This window comes from Schistocerca piceifrons, chromosome 7 (assembly GCF_021461385.2).
Source record: "Schistocerca piceifrons isolate TAMUIC-IGC-003096 chromosome 7, iqSchPice1.1, whole genome shotgun sequence".
Classification (NCBI taxonomy): Eukaryota; Metazoa; Arthropoda; class Insecta; order Orthoptera; family Acrididae; genus Schistocerca; species Schistocerca piceifrons.
The window spans coordinates 154,034,220-154,047,872 of NC_060144.1; the positions used below are offsets into that span (position 1 = coordinate 154,034,220).

The window sequence follows — 13,653 nt, forward strand, 5'->3', positions numbered from 1 at the left end:
GTTGGGAGGAAAACAATGAGAGAATTGATGGAGCCACGCTTGTGGATGAATGTCGTTGGCAGAATTCTTAAACGTTTTGAATTTACGTGTAGTAATGAACAGCTTATAGTCAAAATCATCGTGTCGGCGAGTAGCATATCGGTCATTATTACGTCGTGTCGGCGGTTCCATCTCAAAATCCAATGCGCCTTGCCAATTTCTTTCATAATTTCCGAAGTGTCCTGTGTTATTATTTTGTGGTTGTTCCGTATTTCTATGTCCCTCTTCCCATACTGGAGCGCGAGTGTCCTCTGAAATATGTAATTCTTGTATTACCTGCGTCAACTGATCTTGTACTTCCCGGATTTCTCTTTTGTACTGTGTATTGATTTAAATTTGATTTTGTTTGAATTTTCTAATTTGTTCATACTCTTCTGTGTCAGTGAAGGCTACAGGTCTTGTGTCATTCAGATCATCATCTACCTTTGTAGATAAGATAGTGACCTGATCCGAAAGTTCGGCTACTTTCTCCGATAGTGAACACATTTCCTCAGTGTGTTTTTCTGAACCAAGTTTCAGAGTGTCCATTTGTGTTGAAATCGAATCTACTGTGTCCTTCAAGTTTTCCTGAGTTTTTGCAAGTTGCGTAACTGAATCGGTAGATGCAACTGAGTTAATTTTAGCCCACAAGGTCTCATGATTTTCATGAACAATGGTTTGCAGTTCTTTTATGGCTGCTTTGTGATTCCGTAATGCATTTTCATGCCACGAAAAAATAGGTTGAAAATGCTCACAAATTTGTGTTTTTACGTCATTACAGACTTTTTGACATTTCGATTCAATGTTATGTAACTCAGTAGCTAAATCTTCACGTATTTGTTCAAGTGTGGTGTCTAACTTTTGAAGATTTTGTTCCATTGTGTCTAACTTTTTAAGATTTTGTTCCACTGTGTCTAACTTTTTAAGATTTTGCTCCACTGTGTCTAACTTTTGAAGATTTTGTCCCATTTGTCTCTGATTTTGTTCCATTTGCTGCATTAATTGCAATAATAAAGTATTAGTGTCTGGAATCTGTTTCTCTATGCTTTTTTGCAGTGCATTTTCACCGGCAACATTCACATTTTGACAAGCAGAAAATGTGTCTTGACTCATTTGAGAAAACGGTGAGGACCCAAAACCTAAGTCTACAGTATTTGCAGTATTGTGTTCTGTCATTTCGGATTCCTGAGGCGAGCTGTTGCCGACCGATCGATCGATAATGCTTCCCTGTTCACTACCTGTTTCAGTGTCTACACCATTATTTGCTGCCGCTCCATTTCTCTATGCACAATTACCAAATTACTATTTTGAACATTAGTTAATTCATTACTCGGTGGCGCTAACACACTGCTTTCGTCTTCACTGTCATTTCTCAGTTTACTTTGGAGCCTAGTATTACGTTTTTCACACGCCATTATTGTCACAATATTTCACACGATAACACAGAAAAGCACAATTTGAAGAGCAAAAATAAGAGAACACATTAACATAGTACTGAAAATAATATCTCGTTAATTGCAAGCGCAGCAGCGAAATACTTGGTGCAAATCTACCTGCATGCCACAACTGTTTTACTGTACAACAATGAAAGACTGCAACTACAAAGGAGATTCTCTCTACAATTACGTGCTAACAATAAACAATAACTACACTAATTACACAAACTACAAGAAAAAAATCATCAGAAGATTCCAGTGAGGTATCCTGGCAGGGTCGCCATATGAAACGTCCCCTTTGAACAATTTATACAAAACTGTGCTTAAACTGACACACAATATTTTTTATTTTAGCGCAACGCAATCTGACTTTCAAAAACCCTACAAATGAATGGCCCTGACTAACATTAAACTATACGTTTCACAAATCGCTTACCTCACAAAAATCTTGGTTACTCGAACTACTGCAATACAGTGAGCGCCACTACTGCCAGCTAAATAAAAGATTCATACTACGGAAGGCACTAACTACTGATAGGCATAGTTAGGAAATGAAAGATTTTAATAGAGAACAAACAATGTATTTACCTTAATAGTCATAATATATATAGCAGTTCATGACAAATTACAAAACTCCGCTATCTCTCTCCCCACATCCATCACTGCTGGCGGCTCACCTCCAACTGCGCAACGCTACGCGCTGTTCACATCCAGCTGCCGCTGCCCAACACTACAATGGCAGACAACAATGCAAACTAGACACAGACTGCACACAGCACAGCCAGTGATTCTCACACAGAGCGCTACGTGGCGTTACCAATAAGAAAACCTAAACAGCCTACTTACAACTGACTTTCCGACGTTTGGAACTGATCCAAAATGTGAAACCTCTTCTGGCAAAAGACCTCACCACTTCCATACGTCTCCAGCACTACACATCATTAACAGTGCCCTATTTTTTGGAGTAGGAAGCTTATTTGAAGGCGGTGCCTTCGAAACCATAAAACGTTCCAGTCGATTCAGTTTTAGCTTCGACAGACATCCATAAATGCAGCTTCATCTCCGTCGTGCACGCGTTTTGCTACAAGCACTTCCCACTCTGCAGTTAGTAATTTTAACTTTTCACCACTCTGAACAAAACATAATAATGTTGCTCATGAGCGAACTCTAGCTGAGTTCATTCAGCTGAGCAAGGTTGTGTACTGGTTAGTACACTTGACTCGCATTCTGGAACACAACGAATCAAATTCGCGTGTAATAACACTGATTTAGGTTTCCTGTGATTTCCATAAATAGCTCCAAGCAAATGCCGAGATGGTTCCTTTGAAAGGGCATGGCCGATTTCCCTTCCCATTCTCGAAACAATCCGAGCTTGTGCTCCATATCTTAAGGCCTTGAAGTCGATGGGATCTTAAACCCTAATCTTCCTTTCTTTTTTCCTTCGTTCACTCATTGAGTGCAACCGTCTCATGCTACATCCACAAACTGACTGTGTTAGGTAGCCATTTGCTAAGATTTTTCTATGGCCAGCTGCAATGTTTCCTTGATCGTCATCATTTTTCCCACATGTTATTTGAGAGTGGAATATAGTCTAAAAAAGGTTCTATGTTCTCTCTGCCACACACTTGGTCGATAATTTCAGAGTAATTATGTAGATGTAGAGTACGGGAATAGATGGAAATCAATCCTCTTTGCGCAGCCACCTCAAGCACATGAACACCAACTACGCTAAGCAACCATATTCCCACAAACCTCTGCTGCTGGATACTGATTATGCAAACGCCTCGCTCTGCTGCACACTGGTGAACTCGTAGTCACGTCCTGTTGTGCTGTCCCCCTGCCCACGCTGTGTGGAGCACGCAGAGCTTGCACACGTTTTTATCAAGTGTCACATCCCGCATCCTGTGACGGAACCTCAAATGTCAGTTGCTTCTACGTCATTCGTTATACAGGGTGGGCCACTAATTTAGTTGTTAAAATGCATTTGGTGCAGTAATACTAAACAAATGGAAATATGAATTTAGTATCAACCAGCAATACATATAGAGTTCAATGGACCTACAAAAGATGGTCAATTCGGTTTCCGTTTAAACAAATATTACATCTTCTGAACACTAATATAAAAACTTCTCGCAGATCTTCCATTGCTATGCTATAGATTTTAAATTTCTGATTGGTTTCGTTCCTTGTAATGGTAAACATCACTAATGTTGACGGAGTAAGCCTCTTTTCTTACATGCCCCAGACTGAAAAATCCAGGGTGAGGTATCTGGTTATCGTGGAAGTTATTTAGTGGTACCTTTTCTGCCAGTCCAGTCATCAAAGTTTTTATTTACAAAGTCTCTCAAAATAACAACATAGTCAAGGTGTGTTCCATCTTGTTCCTGCTGTACCAAGGCTTAACACCTGTGGTGTCAGCAGCCAACATCGTATCAGTGCTTCGAAGGTGTCTAACACACGTGACAATTTTCCAGAAGGCAGGCAGCAGGAGGCGACCCAAACGCCACTAGAGGCTGCGGCCCTCATGCGCCATGCAACGCCTGTTATATGCTATCGGAGAAAAAATTACAAAAAATCTTTTTGACTAAATAATGTCCAAAGCCGGACTGATTCATTAATGAATTGTCGTTTCAGATCACATAAAACGCGAATTACATCGGTGACAGAGAAGTTTACATTGACATGTTTAATTACAGATTTCTTACGGCAAAATACCTTTCTCTCATGCTGTAAATTAGTACTTTGAATAGGAAGTTCTGAATTAATAGGCTTGGTTAATTAGAACTTAATGATCGTGAAATTTCAAATTACATGTGCTCCAGTTTCTGTATACTTCGTCAATATAAAATAAGCAGTTTCTATGTAGAGTGTGTAAGGAATTGTTATTTCAATGAGATGGGCACAATGGCGACTGAACATGTCGTGGCCAAGCCAGTTAATTCTTATTCCAAATGTCACTGCTTATTCAATGACACGAGCTATTAAGATGTAATATTGTGATTAAACTGAAAGGAGACAATACAATAAATTTCTGTTCATTATAATTTATTATTCAATAAACAGATTTACATGGAACATATTTCCGTAAAGGTACAACCACGTAGGAAAGTATGAGATAACACGAGAAGAATAAATACAAGTAGCACAAAAATGACAAAGATTCTCCTTCGAAAAATCCCGATATACACAGTTATGTCATTCATCTTAAAAGTAGCATTGTCCCTCCAAAGAATGCTTTTCTAAGACTCGGGATAGGCTTCTCGCTGGATTGTGTACAGCTCACAGACTTCCATACACCTGTCCACATCATCTTCCTTTAGGCCTTGCAGTGAAGTAGTTCTATATAGTCTCAACTGCAGCTTCTTCTGAATGCTTCGTAGGCTTGCTCCTGCTATTCCATATTCCTTGATTGTCTAACATTTAATCGGAGACTGCACAAAACATTGAGTGACAACTTTAAGATTCCCTTCTGTAGTGACACACTTTGGCCTACCTGAAGGAGGAAGCTATGCCACCAACACGGTCTCTTCAAATCTTAATTTGCGGATACCTTGTTGAGATAGTGGTTGGATGTTGGAAAACGTTCCATAATCAAATCACAAACAAACAAACAATAGTCACGTTTCCTCGTGTTCGCAAAATAAATACACAATGTTCTGTAGTTAACTTTCTATTTATTATTTTTCAGAAAACAACAAACAACATAACCTCAAACGACTAGTGTCATCTGACTTATGGGTACAAGTTCACTACACTAGGGAACACAAAGTTTAACGATTGCTAGTGCAACTGACTTGTGACCCAACCTGTATTGTAAACTTTTATTTCTTTTTTCAGGAAACACGGATTCAGCGATTTAAATTGTATTAATATTTGATGGCCGGAACATAATATAACTGTAAATGTATTTATTTATTGCTGTAGGTTACCGCAAAGTACAGTGCTACAATACAGACAAATACATTCAGAAAAGACTTCTCAACAGTTAAACTGATATTCAAGTTACCAAATATCATCTCTACTTTGGGCACCTTCAGTTATCTTGTTACTACTTTTACTGTCTCGTCTCCTAATCTAATCCCCTCAGCGTCGAATGATTTAATTCGAATGCATTTCACCACACTTGCTTTACTTTTTTGACATTCATTTTATAACCGCTTCCCAAGAAAGTATGTATTGAGTTCGATTGACCTTCCCGGTCTTATACCGTCGCTAACACATTTACAACATTTTCTTTATTCTCCCTGAACTTTAATTAAATTTTCTAATTTCTCTTTCGTTTACATCACAGCTTCCTCAATATAGACACTGGACAACACGGGTGATAGACTCAGTCCCTGTTTCACTTACTTCTCGACTGCTGTTTCCCTTTCGTGATGACAAACACGAGATAAGTTGTTACACTCTGAGATGTGAAATCGTGCCTTTCACACTGCAGATTTCAAGTGATGAACAAGAACACATCACTTTCCGGCACCCAGCAAGTGACATTCATTAACCTAAAATTTGCGTTCATCAATATTTAATTTCTTCTTTGTCCATACCCATGTTATATGGACTGAATCATTGTTAGTGACAGTTGTCTGAAAGCCGTTTACAATGCCACCATTCTCCTACTCTCCACGCCCCCCCCCCCCTCCCCAGGCGGAATCTGTGTACGTCATCTGTCTGCATCTAGAGTAAATCTCGTGTTGAAGTCTGAGAACGTAGTTCCAAATGTTTCCGTAGGGTGTGTCTTTGGCCGAACGTGGCTACCAGCCCAGTATTCACTTAGTTGGATGTGGAAAACCTCCTAAAAATTACGTACAGACTGATCGGATCACCAGCCCTCTAACCAGCGAAGCGGATTCGATTCGGGCAGGCTCACCTCCCTGAATCCCGAAAGAGATGCGTTGTCGCCTCCCTGGAAAATCGTGGGTCCGGTCGCTGCGGCAGAGCGGTTCTAGGCGCTTCAGTCTGGAACCACGCTGCTGCTGCGGTCGCAGGTTCGAATCCTGCCTCGGGCTTGGATGTGTGTGCTGTCCTTAGGTTAGTTAGTTTTAAGTAGTTCTAAGTTCTAGGGGACTGATGACCTCAGATGATAAGTCCCATATGCTTAGAACCATTTGATTTGAAAATCGTGGGACCTTCAGAAGAAAAGCTGCTTACTCAGGGAAAGAGTCATTATTTCCCTAGATCAGAGAAAACTATGTGGGTAGCTCACGTTTGCGAACCGCTGTGAACTACGAGGAGCCACTGCTGTGGAGAATGAAATGAGTAGGTAACTAGGTAGTCCATCACCTTAAAATTGAAGAGGTGAGGCTTATCGCTCAAATTTTCCTTTTCGTTGAAAGCCTATTAGCAATGATGCCCGCAGAATAGCGCACATGCTTTTTTAGTGTGTGAATCTAAAGAAAGTGGTATCCCAATGTGAATTATTTTTCTGTCTGATGTGGCTAGAACTGCACGACACATCAGCTTGCCGAATGGCGCTGTCTTTGCAGAATTGTAAAGGCTTTCTCTGTCCTTTGCTGGACTTCACGGGTGCGGTCGGGATGATCAAAATGTTTCCTTCTGAGCGCGCTGCTTCATCGTATTTGCAACGTAGCGCGACTCCGATGCGGGTATATAAGCACCGACATGTAGGTAAAGAATTAGTTGGTACTCACGTCTTCTGACGTGCGTGCGGTAAATGCGGAAACGCAAACTGTGACATTATTACTACATGCGTCCAGACAGTACCAACGTGCTTGAAAAATTGAACAATGTGTGTGGAGCACCATAACTGTCGAAAGCCACCGTTGTGAAATGGTGGAGTGCTGGTCGAGATTCAACTAAGGCACCGATCGATCTGGGAGGCCCAGCCTCATCCATTACGGACAAGTGGGTGACACCTGAGTACGTGCTCTTACAGTCCTGACCTCTCCTCATGGGATTATCGCACTTTTGGTCTCTTAAATAATGCCTTGACGGGTCGACGATTCCCGTCGGGCAAGGATGTGCAGCAGGCAGTTATGGACTTCTTCACGCAGCAGGGAACGGTGCTTTATCAAAGGTGTGTCTTCGATCTGGTGCGTCTGTGGAGTGATTGCCTCAACGCTCATGCGATTTTGCCTTATTGACATACCGGTTATGGACTGTACGAGCTTCGAAAGAAAGCTTTCTGATCGTCCAATTGTCAGTAGACTTCCAGCAATTCGAAAGTAGTTATGCTAAATAACTACGAGGGTTGGAACTTAAATAGTGGTAACTACAAGTATTTATTCACAAACGATACAAAAGAGTTTCATGTTTGCACCTGTTACTGTCCTTCAATGTAGTCACCAGCGATGTGTAGAACCCGTTGCCAGCGATGTGGAAGGCGTAGTATACCGTTAGCAGAGCCTGTTCTGTTGATGGTGCGAATGGAGCGGTCTACTGCCTGTTGAATTTCTGGAACTGTTCTGAAGCGAATGCCACGAAGTGGTTCCTTCATGTTCGCAATAAAATCAAAGTCCCAAGGACTTAAGTCCGAGGAGTATGGTGGACGGTACAGTACTTCCCAGTCCCATCGACCGAACAGAGCAGCCACACAGCCTGCGCTGTATGCGCATGGTCGCAGTTGATGCTCCAAAAACGACCAGCTTTGCGAAAGAAGAGGCGACACTTTCTGCGCAACCCACCTATCATTTTGCACGACAATGCGCGGGCGCATACAGCGCAAGTTGTGGCTGCTCTGTTCAGTGGATGGGACTGGGAAGTACTGTACCATCCACCAAACTCCCCGGATTTAAGTCCTTTTGACTTTGATTTGATTCCGAACATGAAGGAACCACTTCGTAGCATTCGCTTCAGAACTGTTCCAGAGATTCGACAGGCAGTAGACCGCTGCATTCGCACCATCAACAGAACAGGCTCTGCTGATGGTATACTACGCCTTCCACATCGCTGGCAACGGGTTCTACACATCGCTGGTGACTACATTGAAGGACAGTAACAGGTGCAAACATGTAACTCTTTGTATCGGTTGTGAATAAATAGTTGCCACTGTTTAAGTTCCAACCTACCTATTACGGTATGAAGTCGATAAGTTCTATAAATATTTAAATGGTATTTTGCCATACCACTGTGTGTGTTAACGAAATGTACAGCCACCAGCCATTCACTGGCACTTTTCAAGCCATGTAATTTCATGTGGCAGTCTCAAATTATGTCACATAATTTTAATTCCGAACGAGATGTTTTACCACCTAATCTTTTAGTCACACAAAAGTCTGCAGCAGTATAATTGGTATTGTTGAAATTACATATTGCGTAATATGTAGTAAGATGTTCGTTATATGTTTGTGTAACTGGACGCTGTAGTTGTATGACGAGCAATGAAACTTTTGCAGGTCAGCGATTCGCACTCTCACAAGTGAAGATGGGCGTGGCGGCCATAGTTCTCAGTCTGGAAATATGTTGCACGCCACTTACCCCCACATCTATCGAAATGGACCCCAAGTCTGTCCTGACCGCCAACAAGGGTGGCTTGTGGCTTGCTTTCCGGCCTCTCCCTACATAACTGAAGAAGACTAAAAAGGACAGTTATTGTGGAAGATTTTATATTCTCTTACATGTGGCTGTATTTGTGTTAAAATATGCATCAATAAAGAGGTTTGCTTCGTTAGAGTTTTCTGCTTAAGAACACTTTCTAAGAGATCATAATCAAAGAGTTATGGGCTTCAAAAAATTCTGCACTTTCAAAGAAGAAGGCTCTCCATCACTGGTCGCCAAATCGTGTGTGAAAATCTGCAATAAATTATGTATGCACTTACAAAATTGGTGCTTAAGCAAAGCCTTTACTTATCCTACAGTTACTTGTAGTTCCGGGTGATATCTATCTAATGTGGTAGAAACGAAACGAATTACTTTTATATAATTGATTAAGTAGTCCTATATGAATCAAACCGTAGTACAAAAACTGACTTTAAAAGATGTATTGTCAGAGAATGGAACTGCAGCATAACTATTACTTACAAGCGGTACCAGTGAATAAATGGTAGGTATTGACTAGTAGGCTTTATCATCAGATGAATTATTTTTAATATAAATAGTTCTTATCGGATATACTGTAGCTGTAGTAGAATCTTCATCTATGGCTCACCCTTGATTTGTGAAGCTCTTTTTGTGCTGTCGAGAATTTCTGTTTAAATTCATTTATACTTCAAACATAATTGTAGGTAACTGACATAATCAAAGCTACAGCTAAAAGATATGTCTATTTCTCAAGGTTAGGTTGGCTGTATCTCAAGGAGAGAGGAAGGTGTATCTGAAAAAAAAAACTGATTTCGGGCCATGAGAATGCACTCTCTAAAAAGCAGCTTCACATATAAATGTTTATGTACTTCTGAGTAAGTCGTTTCTGAAATGATGTCAATAAAAATGTGAATTTCAGGGTAAAATTCCCTTTTGAAACAGTACATCCTAGCCAATGACAATTACATTCTAAAACTGATGGACATATTATATGATAAGTATAAACTTTGTGTTATTTATTCAACAGCTTTGCTGTAATGTAATAGAGGCTTAAAATAAATTCAGTCATAGAACTGAAAACTGATGAATGAAAACAACACTGACAACTGGTAACATCTCATTTTAGTTAACAATGCTTCTGGGTTCACAGCTTATGGTTGCAACTAAAATTGCTACAGTAATTCTTCATGCATGAACACAATGTTCTTATTCAAAGTATTGCCATTCATAGAACATTGTGAATATTAAAAAAAATGCTGCTAGGGAAGGTGGTACATGTAATATCCACAACTAACGGTGCCAGGTAGATTGTACCAATAAACTGGCCATTTATTTCATGTGCAAGTATTTATATTAAACCAGACACAGAAGGTGCAGTTTGCAAGAGTATGTCCCACCTTCACTGGCCTCCAGGAAACACTGACTGCGCAGTATGTAAAATTCTTTACGAGAATCTAAAAAAATCATCAGTAATCAAATTAAATTTTACAGCTAAGTATTATTAGATACATCACATATTAAAATCTCTTGATTGTATCAAATGTTATTGGGAATATGAATACTGAAGGCTTAATCTGGTCCCTAATTGCATTGTAATATGTCAGTTAAATCAAATACTAAGAAAATGCATAGCAACAGTTTGCTTTTGTTCTACAATATTACCTTCATTGCTAAGCGGTTCTGAGCTTACAAGGCCATCTTCAGACATTTACTGATTATTATCACCAAAGAAGTTAAATGTTAGCAGAGAACACTGGAAGAGAAGTTACACATCTAGAGTGAAGTAGAAACATACAGTAATTAACATCTTTGCAATGAAATAGTAAAAACTGAACGGTACATAAATATCAATGGAGTTGACAGGAAAACCTTTAGCACAAAATAGGAATAGCATGCCTACATAACAGTTTCTATTAATAAACAAAACTAATAAAATAAGATAAAATTAGTACTAGAAAAGGCTGCATCAAGAGGTATGAAACATGGAGAGTGATACACAACAAATTAAAAAGAAGAGACAGTTGTCAATATAAATACAGAATACATAAGGAACTTAAGCAATATCATTCAGATAAACAGAAATTAATAAGTGCAGGAAAATTGAGGTGTTTGAGGGAACCTACAGTTTGAGAGTGTGGTGGTACTGCATTTTAACATTAACATTATAATCAAAGCAGTGGCTGTGTACAAGTTTTCATTAAATAAATGAGCAAAGTAAAATATGAACAGTATTTGATGAGACAACTACAAGGGGAGTTAAACATGGACAGTGATACAAGTTAAAAGGAAACCCTTAACTATCGAAATTACAGCCTATGTGGAATACAAAGACAACTGCAGCAAATAAAACAAATTAACGACTACAGGAAAATGGGAATACGTAGGAAGAGAGAGTGTGGGAAGTAATGAACAACAAAGATGATTATATGAAGTTTAGGAGAGGGGAAGTGTTGAGTTGTGTTTGGTCATTTAGGATGAGATCTGGACTGTGAGCAAGATGTTTGTTAATTTCCAGGGCTTCCAGCAGGTTGAGTTTATGGCCTTTGTTTGTTAAGTGAAGTACATGGGACACTGGCTGGTACTTGTTACCCTCACTCAGTACATGCTCAGCAAATGCAGAGTCTGAATTCTGCAACCTCCATCTGCGTTCATGTTCAGCCAGCCTTGTTGATATGTCTCTGCCTGACTGACCAATGTAAAATTTGTCACAAACAGAACAGGTGATTTTGTATACCCCACTGTTGGCTAATAACTGCATCTTGTCTTTGCTATTAAAAACACACTGGGCTGTAGTGTTCCTGACATAGTAGGAAACCGTATACTTGCAGGATTTCAGTGCTTTGGCTACAGTCTGTGATACCTGACCTAGAAATGGTAGTGTACACCATTTCTTACAGACGGTGGATGGGGAAACAGGTGGACAGGTATAATTTTCCGTTTTTGTTTCCTGTGCAAGATGTGGTCAATAAGAACTGGATTGTAGCCATTGGCTATGGCAATAAATTTTATTATATCTAACTCTGCTTTAAAATCATCTCTGGACATGGGGATAGGTATGAGACGGTGTACCATTGAGTGGAAAGCTGCATGTTTGTGAGCTATGGGGTGTTGTGAGCAAGAAGGAATTACTGTGTCTGTAGTTGTTGTTTTTCTGTAAATTTTGAAACAATGTGTGTGTGTACTGATGTCAATGGTGAGATCTAAGAAGTTTATGGATTTGTTGCCAATTTCCATAGTGAACTGGATATTTTTATGTTGACTGTTTAGAATCACGTTTATAGTATCAAATGTTTTTCAGTGTGTATGTTTGTGCAAAACTTTGTAAACTGTACTGTTAGAGTAGCACAGTTCACTTTACATCGCAAATCTAATGTATTATTTATAACTGTTCCACATAATTGTAAACTAACATATAAAATAGAGCAAAATAATCGAGTAAGAAGAGGGTAATGGTGTAATGTTTAGCGAAAGTCAGATATATCAGAGAGGTCCTCAGTTTGAACACAATGCAAAGTAGCTGATAGCTGATAATGAGCTGAATACAAACGACACTAAGAACGAGAAAGAATGGATGACATGTTTATAAGATTACTTAGTGAGTATTATGTTTCCATTTTATTAATTCAAGTGAAAAAATGTTTAATTCAGTAGAAAGATGTAAAGTGGAGCCAAAGGGTAAAAAAAAATTTACTGTAGAGAAAAAAATATGCAATGTGCTAGTTAAATATTTAGATGAAGGATCTGTTACATTAATGGTGGGGATGGGAAATGAGGCCCTAGGTCACAAGACAGTTGAGAATGCATTTCCCTTAAATCACATCTCCTTGGGAGTAGCTGATACACTAACACAATGTCGATTTACGTATCCTGTCAAGAGAGAGCACTATAGTTTAATGTTCCTGAGAGACTTTACAAGATCCTAGAGAATAAGGCTATTTTTCTCGAGATTGTTGAATTAGACAGTTTCCTGTCCCTGATCGATAGACTGAATATCACAACTGCTGATGGATTCAAAAATAATACAAGATACATTTTGTGAACTGTAGTGTAAATACAGAACTCTTTCAAATGTTTAAGATAGGATTATTTTAATTTTAATATGAATTTTACATGAATAAGTTAGAAGTAATTAATGCCATCATTGTAAACTAAGTATGCATGCATGTATGCACACACTCACCCCACCTCCAACTCATCAACACACACACACACACACACACACACACACACACACACACACACACACACACACATGCATACAGCAAAGAAAGGCAGGTAGTGCACTAATCTTGAAACTCCAGACTGCTGGCACAGTGTAAATTCCGCCTCAAGTGCAATATTCATGTAGAAACAGTGTTACCAGAGAGGAGGAGAGTGGGAGAACTGTGCTGCTTGTATGCCACATGTTTTAGAATAATTCACAACTGATCTAGTAAACATTCAGATCTATAAAATTAGTGAAAATAATTATATCAGCCAACCTTATACGTCCAGAATTGAGAATTCAAAATTTAAACAAATCCAAAATATCTAATTACGAGAGAATCATGAATTATACTTAACAATAATGAACTCAGTCACGTTAAAACTATTTGGAAAATCAAAATTAACTTCATTTGATGCTAAATTTAATTAAAAATGACTGTATCACGCTGCAAAATGTACTTTCTTTGCTTGCTCAGTAATATGAAGTATCTGATGAGTAACAACATTGGCCTAAATC

General features: G+C 39.2%; 1 protein-coding gene across 1 annotated transcript in view; it reads left to right on the forward strand.

Annotated features, from left to right (window-relative positions):
* LOC124804933 (probable cytochrome P450 6a20) overlaps positions 1-9,081 on the forward strand; it is a 118,026-nt gene extending 108,945 nt beyond the window's left edge. The window contains exon 9 of the mRNA XM_047265311.1: positions 8,807-9,081. Coding sequence (XP_047121267.1) covers positions 8,807-8,976 — 170 coding nt within the window. The 3' untranslated portion in view covers positions 8,977-9,081. The remainder of the gene's footprint in view (positions 1-8,806) is intronic.
* Positions 9,082-13,653: the final 4,572 nt, after the last annotated feature.